The 19,909-nt window shown below is 42.8% G+C and overlaps 1 protein-coding gene across 4 annotated transcripts; it reads left to right on the forward strand.

Moving 5' to 3' along the window:
- Nucleotides 1–3,484: 3,484 nt before the first annotated feature.
- rufy3 (RUN and FYVE domain containing 3) lies at nt 3,485–19,896 on the forward strand. Of its 4 annotated transcripts, XM_082555078.1 has the most exons (19): nt 3,485–3,698; nt 3,786–4,082; nt 10,341–10,514; nt 10,732–10,849; nt 11,022–11,123; nt 12,391–12,514; nt 13,825–13,889; nt 14,265–14,330; nt 14,411–14,480; nt 14,600–14,689; nt 14,779–14,862; nt 15,160–15,327; nt 16,029–16,126; nt 17,069–17,188; nt 17,911–18,037; nt 18,121–18,191; nt 18,274–18,301; nt 18,443–18,517; nt 19,181–19,896. In XM_082555078.1, the coding sequence occupies exons 2-19, from the start codon at nt 3,830–3,832 to the stop codon at nt 19,322–19,324; spliced, it is 1,977 nt and encodes a 658-aa protein (XP_082411204.1). In that variant the 5' UTR covers nt 3,485–3,698; nt 3,786–3,829; the 3' UTR covers nt 19,325–19,896. The 4 variants fall into 4 exon arrangements, with proteins under 4 accessions (XP_082411204.1, XP_082411206.1, XP_082411205.1 ...); XM_082555079.1 differs by lacking the exons at nt 3,485–3,698; nt 3,786–4,082 and adding an exon at nt 7,404–8,046; XM_082555080.1 differs by lacking the exons at nt 17,069–17,188; nt 17,911–18,037; nt 18,121–18,191; ... (1 more) ...; nt 18,443–18,517; nt 19,181–19,896 and adding an exon at nt 16,276–16,925 and having other exon boundaries at nt 3,486–4,082.
- The last annotated feature ends 13 nt before the right edge of the window (nt 19,897–19,909 follow it).

Raw genomic sequence — 19,909 nt, forward strand, 5'->3', positions numbered from 1 at the left:
CAGCCTACGTCTATTGCAGCACTTCAGCCACTGCACAGAGACCTGCCATCTTCAGAAGTTTTCTGATGACTCTGCGGTGGTTGGATGCATCAGCAGGGATGATGAGACAGAGTACCGGGCTGTGGTCGACTCCTTTGTCACGTGGTGTGAGCAGAATCATCTGCAGCTCAACGTGGCAAAGACCAAGGAACTGATCGTGGACTTCAGGAAGACCAGGAAACACTTGACCCCTGTTTCAATCCAGGGGGTCAGTGTTGACATTGTGGAGGACTATAAATACCTTGGAGTACACATTGACAATAAACTGGACTGGGCTAAAAACACCACAGCACTTTACAGGAAGGGCCAGAGTCGTCTCTATTTTTTGAGGCGACTGAGGTCCTTCAACATCTGCCAGAAAATGCTGAGGATTTTCTATGAGTCTGTTGTGGCCAGTGCGATCCTCTATGCTGTTGCATGCTGGGGGAGCAGGCTGAGGGTCGCAGATGCCAACAGACTTAATAAACTGATCCGTAAGGCCAGCAATGTTGTGGGGATGGAGCTGGACTCCCTCAAGGTGGTGTCGGAGAGGCGGATGCTGTCCAAGATAAAGACAATGTTGGATAACACCTCCCACCCACTCCATGACATGCTGGTCAGTCACAGGAGCTCGTTCAGTGAGAGACTGAGATTACCGAAAAGCACCACTGAACGACACAGGAAATCATTCCTGCCTGTGGCTCCCTGTACAACGCATCCACTTAACACACTGTTTGCTGCTACAACTACACATGTTTCTTTTCCAACTATTTATTTATAAGTGACTTATGTATGTATGTATGTATATATATGTATATATTGTACTATTCTTAGTTAGCGTATTGTCTGTCTTGTCTTAATGTTGGTTTAAAATGGAGCACTGTAACAAAAAATAATTTCCCCCAGGGATCAATAAAGTATTCTGATTCTGATTCTGATTCTGATTCTGATAACTAAGGGAGGATTCAGGGTCACCTGGTCCAGCCCTAACTATATGCTTTAGCAAAAAGGAAAGTTTTAAGCCTAATCTTGAAAGTAGAGATAGTGTCTGTCTCCTGAATCCAAACTGGAAGCTGGTTCCACAGAAGAGGGGCCTGAAAACTGAAGGCTCTGCCTCCCATTCTACTTTTAAATACTCTAGGAACAACAAGTAGGCCTGCAGAGCGAGAGCGAAGTGCTCTAATAGGGTGATATGGTACTACAAGGTCATTAAGATAAGATGGGGCCTGATTATCCAAGACCTTGTATGTGAGGAGCAGGATTTTGAATTCTGGATTTAACAGGAAGCCAATGAAGGGAAGCCAGTACAGGAGAAATCTGCTCTCTCTTTCTAGTCCCTGTCAGGACTCTTGCTGCAGCATTTTGGATTAGCTGAAGGCTTTTCAGGGAGTTTTTAGGGCATATTGATATTAATGAATTACAGCATGTGACATGTGGCGCAGAATCAGTCCACCAAAGTATCCAGTTTGGCCCACAAGATGACTGTAATTGAAATTGAAGAGTGGAAGGTCATTATTTTTTGGAGTTTGGGGTAATAATCAGATCAAAGCTGGATCACCATCGGTTTTAAAGCAACACAGAAGAGAAGTAACACAGACATTAATAGCAGCACTTATCAAGGAACACAGGAGAACTGAGATGTTACCACAGAAATGAGGCGTGAGGAACTGAAACCAATAAAAATCAACTTGAACCAAAACACAAAACTACAAAAGTGAGAGTCATGGCTAGAACAACCATAAACCAAAAGCAGGGGTCAAACACTTCATATTATTACCAGAAATAAAACTCACAGTCTGCTAAAAATGTAAGGAAACCAAAACCAGAATCCAAAGTTCAATAAACAGAAAAACTTCAAACACTAGAATAACAATAAAACCCAAATAGAAATCAAATATACTGACTGAGAATTCTAAAAGCCCCCAAAAGCACTAAATCCTGACTGATGCAGGTCTGTTGTTTCTTAGCCATGTAAAGAACAGGCTCGAGCAGGTTATACAAATATCAGCTTCAAAGTACCGCAGAAACTATCATTTTATAGCCTGCCTAATGAAAAGGTTTTACACTACACAGGGGACATGAATGGTGTGATCCATCCTATTGCTAAATTTAATATCCATAATTTTTATGTTTCTGGCTATGTTTTTTGGTGTTTTAAACTCATTTGGAATCTGGAATCACTTGCATCTGGAAATTGTTTGAAAAACCAAGAATTCATTGATTATCTGGACTGCAAGATGCAGCTTTCTTAATTCAGATCATTCTGATCCAGATTAAATCCCTGGTGATGAGGAATATCTTTTTTATTCTCCAATCCCTGGCAGTTTTATTGGTCCCTAGTCTCCTCCTGTTGTCAGTTATGGGTATCACATGTAACAGTGCTCACCTTTCTTTGTATGAGAACTAGCAAAACATCCTCACGATAAACTTAGATCCTAAATTTAGAGCTCAGACTTTTGGCATGGAGCGGTTTGTTTCTTAATTATCTGACAGTTATTGTAAATTAATCTTTCCTTTTAATTTCCTTTTAATTCTTTCTGATGGATTCCTTTACAAAGCTCACACAGTTATGCCCACATATTACTCCGCAATGCATTCTGCTTATTTACACATTTTCACTGGGATACAACCTTCAACAAGTTTAAGATAAGATGAGATAAAATGTAGTTTATGTATCCCAAAATGTACCCAAAGTTGGATTTTTAAAAATTTTGTTACAGAAGCTAAATAGAAAGTATGGAGCTAAATAAAAATGAACCAAAATATGAAAAAAATAAGGTAAAATCTAATCTGAAAATCAAGATAAATTAAGTCAAAATTTAAACAAATATATTACTAAAGCAGAATTATCTCACATTCAACAGAACAGCGAAACAATATTAAAATGGCTGAGTGTAGTAAAAACAGGGTACCAAATATTAGATAACATTAAAGTGGATTAGCAAAATAGTGTATCATGCTATTATTTATTACTATTATTGTCTGTGAAGGTTCTCAGTCATCCAGGTCATCGTAGTCTAAGGAGCTTGGAAAGAAGCAATCTTAAGCAACTTAAAGAAGTCCAGACGCTTTTCTTTCCAAGCTATTACTATTATTATTTGTATTTATAAAGCACCATATGACTATTGCTTGTTCTAAACAGTAGAAGCATTTTAAGAAAATATATAAAATATGTGGAAGGTTTTTCTTTCTGTGATTCATTCATTCATAATTTGAACCACTGTACAGCTTTCAGCTATAATCCAGCTTTTGTGTTTTTAGGTTTTAGCTGCCACATCAGTGTTAGCTAAAGTCTTTGTTAGTGGGGAAAATGACAGTTTACTTTTTATCTTCTACAACAAACTGCGCTATTTATACACCTAAATGCTTGCAGGGTCCATTTTTAACCCACTAAGATAAAAATAGAGCACAGAAGAGGCTCCTTTAATGCGACATGTTTCGCAATGTATCATGGGAAACATAGGAGGACGTTCCCAGTCGTGCTTCTGCTGCTGGTGTCAAATCTTGCTTCGTGTATGGGCTCTGTGTATGTAAAAGACAGCTGACACAGCGCCTAAACTCTCGCGAAATTGGCAACAAATCTGACCAAAATGCTGAGGCTTGGCTATTTCCGGGTCATGGAGAGGCCGTGGTGGACAGGACGAAAGGCGGAGTGATTACTAGAGAGGCTTTGCTGGCAAGTGAGTCACTATCCAGCTGTTGCTAATCACCTCAGTGCATGTCTGCAGAAGCTAACCGCAGCTAACTAGCTTGGTACTGCCCGACAGCCCCCCTTCCCCGGTCACATGAGACGAATTTGACCGAAGAGAGGATGGCGGAGCGGGATATGCCGCCGGGAGATCTTCCTCTGCGGTCTTCTCCAGAAAGTTCCGACAAACAAAACTCCTCCGATGAAAACGGACACACTGACAGCCCGGACGAAACTCTCTCCCCGACCTCAGTGATTTACTTCAAGGAGGCTTTAAACTCGTCCAACCTGCGCTTCGCAAAGGCTGGATCGCTGCCGCCCGCTCCGCTTCGACAGTATGACTTCCAGATTGAACGAATCGAATCGAGGCGACGAAGTAAGTGCTGACCAACTTCAAAAAGTACACCTTTCCCTGACAGCTAACACTAGCTTCCTAATACACTGAGAATACCAACTGTAACGCTGCAGTTTGTGCTGCTAGCATTGTTGGCTAACTTTCCAGCGTCCGTAAACAAACACCTTGCTGACACATGAACTCAGTAAAGTACCAGGAGTTATCGGAGCTAAAGCTGGGGAGAGGATAAGCTACATCACATGATTGTTGATTCTCAGCCTCAGATTTCTGTCTGCAAAGTAAAAGCCGCTGTGTGTTCTTCTGTGTTGTTTCTCGGCTAATGTGTCAACATGTGTCATGTGTTTTGACAGGCTTGGTTGACTCACCTTGCTGCTGGTTATTATTGTTGTTGTTGTATAGATTTATCATTTATCTGATTTGGAGCTGCAGAAAGTGACCTCCTGGCTCCTTTCCTAACCACTTGAAAAAAAAAAGTAGAATTCCTAAGGAGTTTTTAAGGAAAATAAGATCGCTCAGAGAATCCAGCTGCCCTTACACCAGGCTGTTTAATACTGTGACAGTGAGTGTTGTTTACATGGGTCTGCTGTGTTGAAACTATGCCTCAAAGATGTACTGCAGATGGCTCATCTTTGATACCTCCTCTAGGGTCTTTGTGTCGTCTTTCATGCAATTAATACAGAAGAAAACTATCACTTCCTTCCCAATGTCCGAATTAAATAATAAAAAGGATGAAAACTTTCCAAATCCTTCCATCCAACTTCTGATACTTATCTGGGTCTGGGTCACGGGTGCAGTAGCCTTCTTTCTCCCCAGCAACCTCCTTTAGCTGTTCTGGGGGGCATTGAGACATCCCCAAGCTAAATGAGAGTCATAATCTCTCCATTATCCCCCTTGGTCGCCTCTCAGTGGGACGTGCCCCGAATACCTCAACTTTGAACCATTTCTGAATGACCAAGCTCCTAACCCCCTCTCTAAGGGAGAGCTAAGGCACCTTTTCAATCGCTATCTAAAGCTGGTGGTTATAGGTCAGGGGGGGATGTAGCTCTACCAGTAAATTCACAGCTACGCTTTCACGTTCATATCCACAACACTGGTGATGTTGCATCAGTCCATCTTTCAACGTCCTGCTTTGTTCCACCCTCACTCATTAACAAGACGATCGAGATATTTGAGCTCCTCCACTGGAAGGTACATCCCATCCCCAACCCGGAGTGGGTGTTCCACTCTTTGGTTCTCTGTACTGTTAATATTTATTAACAAACATGATGAGCATCACTTAAGGCTCATGTTGATGATTTAATTTTGTGTGCTGTGGTGAGCTTCTGGGTGGTGTTGTGTACTTTCCTTTCATAAAGGGATTGTCCAGTGTGTCCTCTGTTAAAAGAGGTAATAAAGGAAGCATTCAGACACCTTTCTTTAGTATTTACAGGAACTCTTAAAAGGAGTGGATGTATGTCTTATAGCTCTTATTCTGGCTGCAGATACTTTAGGGTCACTTAATTCAGTTAGAAACCTTCCTGAGGTATTGAGTCTTTGACTGATCCTGTCGTTGGTCGTGACAGAGTTAACCTGTTGTTAAAATACCTGTTTGCTTTCACATCTTCATTCTCTATCAGCACACAGGTCTCTGTGGCATTTAAGATATATAGATCCTTTTTACTTTTAGTTTCCAAAGCTCTTGCAGAGAGACCTTAAATAAATGTAGGCAATAGGTCAGTAATGTCTGTCCATAACGTTACAGTATAAAACTTGAGTAACATCCTATTCTTAATTCATAGGCTTTAATACTATGTTGGCCCACCCTTTGCAGCTATGAAAGCTGGAACTCTTCTAAGGTTTTCCACAAGGTTTAGGAGTGTTTATGGGGATTTTTGATGGTGGTCTCACAGTCTCCCCTCTAATTCATCCCAAAGGTGTCCTATCAGGTTGAGGTCAGGACTCAGTGCAGGCCAGTCAAGTTCTTCTACACCAAACTCTCTCATTCATGTCTTTGTGGACCTTGCATTGTGCAGTGGTGTGCATTCACGTTGGAACAGGAAAGGGCGTTCCCCAAACTGTTCCCAAAATGCTGAGAGCATGAAGTTTTCCTAAATGTCTCGGTATGCTGAAGCGCTAAGAGTTCCTTTGGGCCAAGTCCAGCTTCTGAAAAACAGCCCCCGGCATAATCATAGAAACACCTCTAAACTTTACACTTGGCCCATTACAGTCAGACAAGTACCACTTTCCTGGCAACCGCCAAACCCAGACTCATCCATCGCAATGCCAGACGGAGAAGTGTGATTCACCACTCCAGAGAAAATGTGCCCAATCCACTAGAGTCTAGTAGTATCCTTTATACCACCGCATCTTACATCACTCGGTGATATAAGGCTTGGATGCAGCTGCTCAGGGATGTAAACACATTCCACGAAGCTCTGTGTGCACTGCTCTTGATCTAATCTGAAGGAACGTGAAGTTTGAGGTCCTACCGATTAACTCTGGAGAAAGTTGGCGACCTCTGTGCACTATGTGCCTTAGCATCTTTAAGCTGCCCCCAAAATGCCAATGCAACATGGTAGAGAGGTTCAGTTTGGTTACGCTGTAGTCACCTGTGATCAGATGGCTGTCAATCGAAGTAGAAAGCGTATAAAATAATCGTCCCCATAAAGTTGTTACAATATGGAAACTAAGCTGTTTACTGTACATGCTATAAACATGTTTGTTTCTGCTGTAAAACTGAAGGTTTTAACACATCTGTGAGGATTGACTCACTTTTCTAGCCTCATGTGAACATTAAAGCAACTGCAGTTTTTGACTGTATTATACTGAACACATGGTGTTACTTTCTAAGAGAAAACAGAGGTTCGTTTCAGACAAACAAAGCAATCGATTAAAAAAAAAAAAAGTGAAAACTTTCTCAATTAAATTTGTCACATGTTTATTTTTGTTGTCCTCTGATGGCACGGAGTGTCATCCTCTAAAGATGATCTGATTGTCAATATCCAGCTCGATGTTTAAGGTGTTAGGCCCAGGGAAGCTGTACCAGAATGGGTGGGGGATTTAAAAAAATAGATGGCCCCCGCTTACATCTGGGACCTTTGGCCTTATTGCCCTTCATGCTCACTGCTGCTGCTGTTTTTCTGCTGCAGCCAGCTGACAGGCCTGTGTTCGAGACTGGGAGGAGGGGGGATGTTGTTGATGCTTCAGAGAGACACAGGCCCTCTGCTGCATCATTAGCCTTGGTTGGTTACTCCGGGGACCCCCCTCCCCCCCTTATTTTAGCTTCTTTTTTTTTACGCATGCACCATCTGCTCACGTGACAATGTGTTGCTGTACCCAGCGCTGCCGTCAGCCATCTTGGTCAACACCCACCCAGTGCATTCACTGCGGTGCGCAGGCAGTCCAATCACAGAGAACCGGTGCTAAGCTGACCGGAGGAGGGCTGTGATTTTTCAGCACGGTGCTCTCTGTTGCATTTTAAATCCCCAGTCGGCACAAAAGGCGATAACAAGAGGCTGAAGAGGAGGAGGCGGTGGAGGAGTAGAAGGCACAGACAGCAGCCTGTTTCACTCAGTTGTAGCAAGGAGGAGAGGAGGATGCATGCATAAAGAGGAGGAGCACCCTTTCTAACACCTGCTGAAGGCTGCTGTGGGCCTTTCCCGTCTTGTCCTTTTTGTTTCTTCCTCTGATTCTCTTTTCATCTTTCATCCTCTTGTTTTTCTGGCCTTCTCTGGCTGTTGGAACGCAAAGCTCCTGCATCTTTTGTACCTCCCCCCTCCCTTTTCCCCTTCGGTGGTGTTGGTTTTGCCTCGCACAAGCTGAGTCATCATGTCTGATCTGACGCCTCAGAGCGAAACCCCGACTCCCACCACAGACAAGATCACCCAGGCTGCCAGGGAGACCATTTATCTGTGCAACTTTCGCGTCTCTGTCGATGGCGAGTGGCTGTGCCTCCGCGAGCTCAACGACATCTCGCTCACGCCAGACCCCGAGCCGGTCCATGAAGGTAACGTGACAGATTAGCTCAGCGTTTGAGGAAGTGTTTGTGAGCACATTACGTTATGTGTTAGGGCGTGGTGGTGTGCATCGCGGACACCAGAAGCAACATATTTCACCTGGTGAACGGTGTGAGCTGTGTCACGACGGGTTTGATTTCATCGAGGGTTACGCAGCAGGATGACGCCACTTATAAATAAGCCAGGGGCGGACAACAAAGCAGCCAGGTCCTGCTGGGAGGCTTCAAGTACTTGGTAGCTGTTGCTCCTTACAGAAGATCCCAGTTGCACAGAACAAACATGTTTGTGTGCTGATGATTTTCATTTAGTTTCTCCCACTGACAAAGCGGAGTGCAGCCAATTATAGATTTGGCAGCAAACACAAGCCTGACTGTAAACAGATATCTATAACTGTGTGCTCTGTTTTTATTGTTTTTAAAACTGCCACACCTACTCTCAGCACGAGCAGGCCAGCTGGCAGGCACTCGTAGGCAGTTCAGTTGGCAAATGAAGCGCTGCAGCTTTCAGCCTACACCGCTGAAGAGTCCACTTTAATGACATTACAGAAGCCCATTAACAGACAACAGAAACATCTGCTTTAGGCTTTAGTTCTCTCTCCTCTTCCCTCACTTTGCATAGGTTTCTGAGGTTCTTGTTATTGATAACGACAACATGCACAATTTTGTTGCTTAAATCTATCATAGCACTGGTAGTGTCAAACCTTTTTATGGGAGATGTGGCAGTATTTATTTTAATGTTCATACAGTTTATCCACATGGCTTAATTTAACAAGCTGGGTAATCATTTCCATCCTGTTGAACATTTTCTCAATCAGACTGATTCAGATCCACAGGGACAGATACAGGACATCTTATATTTTAAACATATGCACATAATATTTTTATTGTATAATAACTGTTCATGATATGTTTATTATTATTATTGTTAGTAGTATTATAGTTACTATAGACTGTATAAAAAGATGGATGTAGCCAGCGTGACGTCACATATTGGTTGGCGAGATCCTGCCATGTGATTCCACCACCGCTCTTGGTGGTTTTAAAAACTGGAGGTAACAAGTGAGGGCTGGGTCTGAAGCTGAGGGACACTGCACACTTATCAGCCACACAATAGAGCATGCTCTGCTTTATCCACCTTTTTAAGTCTTAATTGTAACATTAAAACAAATGAGCTTCATGTTGTATTTACTAAGACCTGAAACTTGTGATATATCCCATAAGGTTGTTAGAGAAAGAAAGATAAAGGAAGGTTGTTTTCCTACAGACACGTACAGAGTCAAAGACCTTATTACAGCCGCTGGTATCGCCCCCTGCTGGCTGCATTAGGAAGAATGCAGCTTTAAGGAGCTAAAGCGTCGGCGTCACTTTTCAGAGGTGGAAGCTTATGGATCTGTAGTTTCCACTGAAAGCGTTATAAAAGTTCTTCTTCTTCTTCTTCTTCTTCTTCTTCTTCTTCTTCCTCTTCTTCGTCTTCTTCTTAACGATAAATGACAAAGCTTGGCTCTTTGTCATTTATCGTTGGAAGGAAAACACCAGATAGAGATGGTGGAGAAAATGGTTTTAATCAAGCAGACCAGTACCCACTATAAAATACCCAGATAAGTCAGGCCATCCTCCTGAACCAGCTCAGTATTTCTCAGTGTCTCGTTGTTTAGTTGCCTAAATTTTTTTTCCCCAGTTTTCTACAATTTTCTATTTTACTTTCAGCATTAACATTATAATACAAATTTATACAGTTTTAATACCAGCATGCTGAGGATCTCTGCTAATTTGTTTACATTTTGCGTTAGAGAGAATAAGATGAACATGCTGCACTGCAAATGTAAACTTTAAATGTGTAACTGTATTAATAATGTAAACAAATCTGCAGGGCAGCATAGAGCACCTCCACTAAAAACCTCTCTGTGTTAAATGCTGACATAAATAATAGATCAGGCGTGCAGAACGAGTGGACTGTATTAAACTTTCACATTCTCTTAATTGAGACTATTTCTCTTGCAGACACATTTTATAGTTTTATATTAAAACTGTATATAATCTTCAGATTTACAAGGTTTTTCACAGTAAGTCCTGGAGTTTGTCTTCTTTTAGCTATTTGTAATGATGGAGTCTTTGTTGTCTTGCTGTGTATTCTTTATTTCACCTTCCTGGAAACTGACTTTTTTAAAATTTCTGTTTAAGAAATACAGAGCTGACTTTCAAACGAGTTTAGTTCCTGATTTATTTGTGCTGTTAAATTCTGAAGGTGAGAATTATAAGTCTGTTTCCTTTTCTCCGTCTTTTAGATCCCAAGGATCCCATCGCAATCGAGAGGCTTAACTTGATGAACATGGCCAAACTGAGCATCAAGGGCCTGATCGAGTCTGCGCTCAACCTGGGACGCACGCTTGACTCTGACTATGCACCTCTGCAGCAGTTCTTTGTCGTGATGGAGCACTGTCTGAAACACGGGCTGAAAAGTAAAAACTGCATTCGTGTTGTCTTTTATAACTCCTTACAGTTTTTGACAGTGAGATGTGAGAGATTAAAATGTACAGCTGACATAGCTGTAAGGAATATTTAGTCTTAAACTCCTGCTTTAGTTTCCTTTTAACTGTATTGAGGCCAGTGTGTTTTTGCTCTTTCTGTATGCACGCTCTCAGTCTGTCCGTCTCATCGTTGTCTGTCAATCTTCAGCTAAGAAGACCTTCCTGGGGCAGAACAAGTCCTTCTGGGGACCATTGGAGTTGGTTGAGAAGCTGACGCCTGAGGCAGGAGAGATCACTGCCAGCGTAAAAGACCTGCCCGGGCTCAAGTGAGTTTGTTCAACGTTTCCTACAAAAAAAGGCTCTTCTGCTTGGATTTTAATTATGTCATCTGAGCTTTAAACAATGCCAGAACGTGGCTGGAGCTTCTTTGCTAGCTGCCTTAATCTTGTAAAGGCTGTTAGTGTGTGCAAATCTCACTCTTCCCATGTTTGATACCAGAACTCCTCTAGGAAGAGGACGCGCCTGGTTACGACTGGCCTTGATGCAGAAGAAGCTCTCAGACTATATGAAGACCATCATCAACAGAAAGGACCTGCTCAGGTGTGTTTGGATCGTAATATTCACAGAGGCGAAGACTTTATGTGAACAGATGAATGTGGTGTCTCTTGTTGACCACTGCAGTCACAACATCTATCAGTTGGCAGTACAGTCATTAATTATAACAAATGATTATGATTTATCAGGTAATTGCATTAAACTTCTCCAGAAGGCAAAAACACCACAAATATGAAGGAAAGGTTCAGTTCACTGACTTTACTTAGCAGATGAGGAGGCGAGCAGGCAGCTTGCAGCACAATCTTCATTCACCTGTATGTTTAAGCTGCCACACTCCTGATAATGCACAACTTTAACCTTTAATAACAAAGCAAACCTGGTTGCTTAGAGCAGTTATCACCTCGATCAAAGCTGGCTGTGGTCAAACTCAGTCACGGACAGACAGGTGTTGAGGCCCAGACAGCAGCTTGTATTACTGGCTGTGCTGTTTTATGTAAACGCTACTACATAAATCTACATGTAGATTCTGTCTTCTTAGTTTCCCTCCAATGTCACCATTATAATCCCGTGTTCAGTTTACCGCCTGGTCAGCTGGCTCAGGAGGATGAGAGTCCGGCTCCAAAGCGGTGGGTCAGGAGTTTGCGGTGCACTTGCTGCTCATCTTATATCAGCCAGTGGAGCAGTCAGATAGTTCACCTGACCCTGAAATAATAGCAGCTGGTCAAAGTCTTTTTTAAGAAGGATGCTTCAGTGCTTCCTTCATATGATCTCCTATCCAGAGGATGCAGTGAAGCATCCTTTATGAAAGGAGACAATGTTGTCCCACAGTTCATACCACACTCTGTCTGCATGACATGGATCATGTAAATCCTCATTTTAGTGCATTCATTATTTTTATGCCATTTGTTAAAGGTTTTGAATTTTCAACAACAAGCTTTTGAACCTGCAGGTTCAACTTTGAACTTTACACTGTGGTAAAAAAATCTTATCAAGTCTTATCAAGGTGTTTTATCTTGATGAGCTCCCTAAATCCAGATTGCGAGCTGTTTTAATCAAAGTGTGTTTAAGGTGTGTAATCAGTCAGTTTGTATTAGTAATGCCTGTTCTTGGACTTTGGCATCAGCTGGGTCTGGTTCCATCCCTCAGCCCCTGACCCCACCATGTAGCCTGTCTCAAGTGGCCATCTGAGGATCTGCAGTTTTTGTTTTGGTTTGGGGTTTTTTGTTTGTTTGTTTTTGGCTCCGGTAGTATTATATACAAACCTAAAACCCTTCCGCCTGACGTTGTAGCCCTTTCTGTCTCTTCTCTGTAGTGAATTTTACGAGCCAAACGCGTTGATGATGGAGGAGGAAGGCGCCGTCATCGCCGGGCTTCTGGTTGGATTAAATGTCATCGATGCCAATCTGTGTATGAAGGGAGAGGACTTGGACTCGCAGGTTAGTCTGCTTTCACCTTCACCTCTAACTCCACTTAGAGCAGCTCAAACTAAATGAGAAGTAAGGCAGAGGAAAAGTCATCACACTCCCTGGTGTGCCATCGTTTTCTCTCAGCCCATGTAGAACAAGCGCGTCAAATTCAGTTTCACTGATCGCATCAAAGGCCAGACATGGACTTTATGACATGTGTAAAATAGCTTGTTATTTTCTGCAATAACGCCAACAACCTGACATGATACAAGTTCATGTTAAAGGGAAATAATCCATCATTTTATTTGTAAATGTCTAAAGTGGCCTCTTTCAATGATTGAAGCATGTGGTGTGTACTGGCTAGAAAGAGTAAACGAATAAATGTTTGGGAGATCTGTTTATGTTTTCATTTTTCTGAAAGACAAAAAATGTTTCATGCATTAGAATATCATTTTAAAATCACCAAATACCTGTGTGGTATCGGTCTTAAAAATCTGGTCTGTGTCGGCCGGGTTTGGTCCAGATTTGGCAGATGTGGTGCAGACAGTGTCTACACTGTGGTGTGGTTATTTAGAATTATTGAATGAAGTTTGTTTGGCATTCAACTTTTGGCCAGATGGCATTTATATATCTGTATATTTGAACTCTCACTAATGAGTTGTTGTTTCGTTTTTTTCCTACAGTCAGTACTTTCCCTTAAAAATGCCAACAAAAGCCTTTCGTTAAACCAGGCGTGGGGAACTCCAGGTCTCCTGCAGGTTTTAGATCTCACCCTGGGTCAACACACCTGAATCAAATGATTAGTTCCTTACCAGACCTCTGGAGAACTTCAAGACATGTTGAGGAGGTCATTTAGCCATTTGAATCATCTGTGATGGATCAAGGACACAGCTAAAACCTGCAGGACACCGGCCCTCGAGGCCTGGAGTTCCCCACCCTGAGTTAAACCATCTGTTCAGATCATTTAAATATGAAGTACAGCGATGTTTCCTTTACACAGCAGCAGCACAACTGAATTAAGAGCAATGTAAAGGGGCGCAGCGATTTGGGCTCTGAGGCCTGTGTCCCCGCTCTGCTTCATAAACATTAAAATGTTGAGCAGTGCAGCTTCAGGTTGTTCTTGTTTCAGCAGCTCACAGCTTGTCAGTCAGGATGTTCAGCTCTCAGGTTGGGAGTCCAGAGTGACTGTGAGGAATGTTGCAGCTCTTTGTTCATATCCGCCTGAGCTTGGAGACTAAAATATTTCAGCCTGCAGACTCTACACACATACTTTGAATTGTTTTACATACGAGGATGGCTCCTGTCATTTGTTTTTTGCCTTTTTCTTAAAACATCTGCAGGTTGGGGTGATCGATTTCTCCATGTACCTAAAAGACGGTGGACACAGCAGCAAGAGCGTGGAGGGGTGAGTCCTGGCTCCTCTAGTCCCATCAGCAGTAGCTGTGGGCCTGTAATCGGAGCGTGTGTTTTGTTTTTGCTTCACTCCTACCTCTGTCGACTGACAGCCATTTGTCTTGAACTTAATTGACAGAAAGTGTTCTTTTATTTGGACGGCTGGATTGAGCCCCAGCCTTCGGACCATATTTTTCCAATGTGTGGCCTTTAAACTTGAATATTGAAAAAGATTTCCGTTCCATGCCTGAAACACATTTTAGCCTCAACAGTTTAAAAATACTGCACTAGAATGAGATTTTCTGTCAGATTTCTATTGTTTTGTTTGTGTTGCTGTGTGTTTGTGTGCCTGACGGCTAACTGCACGTTTCTCTTTGTGCGTTTTCAGGGACGGTCAGATCACAGCGATTCTCGATCAGAAGAACTACGTGGAGGAGCTGAACAGACATTTAAGGTTTGTCGGGGTGGTGCGCTCACTTTGCTCTCCTCACCTTGTCGAGCTCGGTGACTCACCTGCTTTCTGCCTGTTTACAGCGCGTCGGTAAATAACCTGCAGGCCAAAGTGGACGCTCTGGAAAAGTCCAACACGAAGCTGACAGAAGAGGCGAGTCTCACAGTGATCATCTTCAAAAACTGTCTTTAAATGTCAGCCTTACATGTTTTTAGCCCGGCTGCAGGGACTTCCTGTTTACCAAGCTGCTTTGTTGATTTCTGTCCTTGCAGCTCGCAGTGGCGAATAACAGGATCATCACTTTACAAGAAGACGTGGAGAGAGTAAAGGAGGAGAGCTCGTATCAGCTGGAGTCCAGAAAGGTGAACACTGCTTATCTGCCAGTTTATGCAGCAGCTGACTCGAGCATTTGGAAATTTGTAGTAAAAGCAAGCGTTCCTTTTTTCTTCAGGCATTAAGAAGTGATTCAGCAGCAGACGGACAAGCGCTGGGGGAAACACGCAAGCAGCTCAAAGAGGAAACTTTGCTTCGACTGGTGCGTTTCAGCTGTTTGACAGTCTTTGTGTAGCTTTAAGTCGTTGAAGCGTTGATACCAGCGAGAGATTATACATGTAGCCGTGTCATCTGCTGACAAAGTTTGTAGTTAATAGTAACAAATGTGCTTGGCCTGTTTAGTGTTTTCATTTTTAGCTGCCATTTACACAGAAATACAACAAAGCTTATGTGGAGAAAGACAGTCAGCCCAGTCCAAATTCAGTCCATTTAGCTTAGAGTTTAATTATGACATTCCTGCTTATATTTTTCTAACTGACAAAGTCTGACTTGTGTGCAGGATGTGGAGAAGGAGCTGGAGGTGCAGATCGGGATGAAGCAGGAGATGGAGCTGTCCATGAAGATGCTGGAGAAAGACGTCTGTGAGAAGCAGGACGCTCTGGTGGAGCTCAGACAGCAGCTGGAAGACCTTCGTGCCATCAACCAACAGCTAATGCACAAGTCACAGGTGAGGCGGTGCTTCTCATGTCTGATTATGAGGACACTGCTTTTAAAAGGCTCACATCCACTTTTGTCTCTCAGGGCTTCACTCGTAGATTTCAGCTTTTCCCAGAAACTTGTAGGTGTTTAATTTCACTATTAGCTCTCTGTGAAATGATAAAGCATCACTTCCTGTCTAGAATAACTTGCAGTCAGCAGTAGATACTGACTGACAGTAAGAACTTGGCTTTTTTTTTTTTCAGTTAAGGCAGAAAAGAGGAGGCCACTTCAATGAGAAAGTTCAAAGGTCTGCTTAACTGTAAGAAGACTGAAACTGTTCCACAAAGCAAGAATAAAATGGACGATAGCAATTAGTTTACTGGAACACATTGAAAATATTAGGCGGAAAAAGTTTTCAACCTGGCCTCAGATTAAAAGGTGCACAGGTGATCTTCACTTTTGCTCTGAGTTTAGTCTCTTAATTTGGATTTCTTGCCGTCTGATCAACTAGGGATGGTCGCATTTATCAGATATTTCATCCGTCCACCTGTCCTTCCTTTTTCGGACCCCTATCCTGGTCTTCACAGCCGCCTAATCCCAATCCTCCACCTGCTGTTCTAGGGATGACGAGCAGGTGGAGGATTAGATCCCCAAAAATATCTTTTCACACAAATCCGAGTGTATATGGAGGAAAGACATCAGTTGACTAGTTTGGATCATCTTCTGCAGAGTGCCGATGCCAGCTCGAAACAGAAGAGTGAGATCATCGTTCGCATGGAGGAGAAAATGAACCAAATGTCAGGGACCATAAAACAGCTGGAGACCAGGTGAGGCTAGTTTATTATTACAGCACGATATGTATTTGGTGCTTCCAGATGACATTTCTTATGTTCATGGATCCATTTTCTCTCTCTTCACTTTCTTTTTCTTTAATTTTTTCCATCATTTGTTCGTCTGTTGTTTTGAAAAAAATCAGTGACAAACATTTGGCGAAGCAGGCCCGGAGCCTGAACTCTGCAGCGGGGAAGCTGCTGCAGCTGCAGCAGTAGCTGCCTGCTTTCACGAGTCTGAAAACAAACATACAACCCTGCCTAATATAGAAATAACCAAACTAGGATGTTATCTTTTCTGTACGATGCTCCTTTGTTGTTACAAAATAAAAACCATCTTCTTACAACCTCCTGCAGCGGCGCTCCAGCATCAGCTTTTAGTGTGGACTGAATGGATCCTTTAGCAGCCCCTTAATCCTCGTGTTTTCTGCCAGATGTGTTCGCCACATCAGATTTCTACTTCAGATTTCCGTTTCTAAAAACTGCCCCGGTAATGCTTTAGTCAGACATAAGATGAGTAGAGGTGCCTGATGGACTGATGTGCCAATAAACCCATGCTGAATACTTGACAGTTGCTGTAATGTGATTCGTCCTCAAACCTGAGGCTGTCAGATATTCTCAACCGACAGAGAGAAGTGGCGTGTGGCGCCAGATATCAGAGGGGTTTGTTGAAGTCGAACGTCCAGCGCAGAAGAAGGAAGGGGCAAAATTAATGAATAATTTAAAATTGTATGTGAACATAAGTTTGGTGTCAACTGTAGTAATCATTAGGCTAATAAAACGCTAAACAAACAGAGTCTGCTTCATGGTCTTTGGTCACAGTGTCCCAGGTTGCTCTTACATTTTAGTTTGAGTTGATCTCTCTTCCCAGCCACGTTTCCCTTCATCACATTTTTATTTTTCCATGAGTTTATGTTAACCCGCTCACCCCAAACCCAGATGCAAGCAGGCGGAGAAGGAGAGGGACCTGGCTTTAGAGGCGAACCGGCTCTTCAAGCAGGACTTTGGAGACAAAATCGAGAGTCTGCAGGTGGAGGTGGAGCAGCTGAGGAAGCAAAGGTAAAGTCTGGCGCCTCACTACTCCTGCTCCATCTGAAACACTGAGATGACCAAAACAAAGAGGAAGAGGACAAATCGCTTCCTTATTACTAAAACAGATTCTGAAGTACGATTTCACTACCTCATCTACACGAGGCGTTTTGTAGAAGCTGTGAGCCGTGGCAGTTGGCAAATCCACATTTTGAATTTATGCTGAAAATGAACATTTTTTCTTAATGTGGCCCTAATACTCCTTTCTATTTTATCACTCTTTCTTTGTTAAAACAGTCAGACTCTCACTCTGTGGTCTCAGTGCTCTCATTGAGATCTTTTAGAAGTTCATCACAGACTTGTGCGAGCGCATTTGTAACCATAGAAACGTACAAATACTAACGATATGTAGCCCATCAAACCACATCGATACAGAGAGTGGTTTCTAGAAAGTTTTGAGTAGCGACGTTTCACACAGATTTCAGTTACACAGGATGTATAACATGCAGGTTCTACCTGACGAAGGGACAAACACAGGTCAGAGGCCTGGCAGGAAACTGCTGGATGCACAGCTGTTAATCAAAGCTGCCATCAGAAGAATCTTATTTCTACTGTAACATTGGGCTTTCCTACCTCTTGGAGGTTCCCCTTTACCATAAACGTTGTTCCTTTTTCTGCTCCAGATATGTTTATTAATTACTGTCGTCACTGAACTATACGTTTCTATTCTTTGGCTTATTTTGCTGTTTCAGGTCTAATCTGGAGCGTGAGCTGAGAAAAGGTCGCGATCGAAAGAGCGAGCATCACCTCAGTGCCTCCTCGGTACCTCAGTCCAGCACTCCGCGGACCGACAGGAGACAACCAGGGGATGTACCAACAGTACGTGGATTCTCACATTAACGATATGTCCGACGAACAGCTGTCAGCTGTGGTTTGGTGGCTTATGACTGTGTTCTTAACAGCAACTCCCAGAATCCCCGTCAGTGAAGGAGAAAGACCAGTTCCAGAGTGGCCTGGAGGACAATACCAGCCTGTAGGTATCTCAGAGTTTCAAAAAATAGTGAAATTTATGGAAAAATAATTCACTTTTTCATGTCCCGTCTTTAACTTTGAAGGTCCCTGTCGCACCACGAGGATGAGCAGGTGAGATTTGACTTTTTACCTGTGTGAAAGTTTGGCCTTTTAATAAGTGGATGCTGAAGCAGTCAGCATGTACTGATGGCAGTGTGTCTTTGCACTGTTCAGAGACTCATGCATTTATTTCTTTTTGTTGTTCTTCCTCAGGAGTCGTTCTTGGAGATCAGCGAGCCTTCCATGTGTACGATGTGTGAGCAGGCCGACTCCCTCCTCAAGACAAAGGTACAAATTACTGAGGATCATTTTGAACTTGAGTTATCAAGAATATTTTTCTGTTTGGCATTGAAAGTTTACAGCTTCTTTAAATAGTTGACTCCTGTTTTTCTTGGGTTGAACTTCCTAAAGCTGTTACGGCTGTTCCAAAACTTATTTTCTGTATCAAAAAAAATATCAAACATATGCAAATAGTCTGGTTCAAATCCTGATTGTGGGGGATCCATTCCCATCTCATCCGTTTCCAGGCTGAGCACAGGTGGTGGAACTCCTCTTGTCCCCACACTTTTTAAGGACTGCCCACATCAAAGATCAGCATGATCATCTCAAAGGGCAAAGTGATTATTAAGACTCACAGATAGTCAGCATTTTGGATCAGTGGTCAGTAAACTGCCCCGATCTCAAACCAATCAATGATTTATGGTCAGGCTTTAGAAGGCTGAAGCGGAGTCTTTGATTGGCCGGTTCTGGCCCTCAGGGTGGGTGCTGAATGGGGAGCTAACGTGGACTGCACCAAAGCCCAATATGAGATGAATATGATCTGTGAGTCATGCAAAGCTACTCTCATAGAACCAAAAAGTAAAAATAAGGCGCTGTAAATGAGCAGAATGGAGGAGAACTCGTGTCCCCAGCTGTGGTTTCCTTTAATGGAGTTTTTCTTCTTCTCTGCAGAAACAGTGTAAGAACTGCAGCGGCGTTTTCTGTGAGAGCTGCGTGTCCAAAGAGCTGCCTTTACCTTCCTCCATTCTCCCAGAGACGGTCTGCACCGCCTGCTACTCGCTGTTACTCCAACAATACGCTTCATCACCAACATGAACCCACAATCATCACACACAGCAGAGACGCGCGAGTGTAACAATGGCACCTAAAAACCAAAAAATCCCAACTTCCTGAGACATCCTAAGAATCACGGGGTCTGTGAGCTATTTAAATCAGTCGTGTGTGTGTGTGTGTGTGTGTGTGTGTGTGTGTGTGTGTGTGTGTGTGTGTGTTTCCTTAAAATAAAAACAGCTGACGCCATTTATCTTTTCTGGTTCGTGTTGGTGATTTAGGCTTCTGTCGGCACTTTTAAGCTAAACTTGCTCTCCCTCACATGGCTGGATTTAAACAAATAAATAAAAGAATCATCTCATTTATGGACACTAAGTGATGAAAAGTTTAACTGACATTTTTATCCCCAGTGTTAACAGATAAAAAAGGAAAAACTGGAATTCAAGGCTCGGTGTTTCGATTCAGAGATCAGGATACGGAGTTACTCGTACCTTTATGCACTTTTGTGATTAAACTGGCGTCACATTCAGGGAAAATCCTGACAAACTCGGTCAACAAAATGACCAAATGCTGTCATGTTGTGTGTCATTACTTCCTTAAAGACGGTTTTAAATAAATATTTCCAGAGTG

The sequence above is a fragment of the Aulonocara stuartgranti genome (assembly GCF_965226115.1).
Source record: "Aulonocara stuartgranti genome assembly, chromosome: 12".
In the NCBI taxonomy this organism is placed as follows: domain Eukaryota; kingdom Metazoa; phylum Chordata; class Actinopteri; order Cichliformes; family Cichlidae; genus Aulonocara; species Aulonocara stuartgranti.

Bases quoted from the DNA above. Each gene is read 5' to 3' on its own strand.
- rufy3 (XM_082555078.1), top strand. From the start codon at position 3,830: ATGGCGGAGCGGGATATGCCGCCGGGAGATCTTCCTCTGCGGTCTTCT. The intron at 11,124-12,390 runs GTGTGTTTGGAT...TCTTCTCTGTAG, and splicing joins AACAGAAAGGACCTGCTCAG to TGAATTTTACGAGCCAAACG. The intron at 14,690-14,778 runs GTGAACACTGCT...TTTTTTCTTCAG, and splicing joins ATCAGCTGGAGTCCAGAAAG to GCATTAAGAAGTGATTCAGC.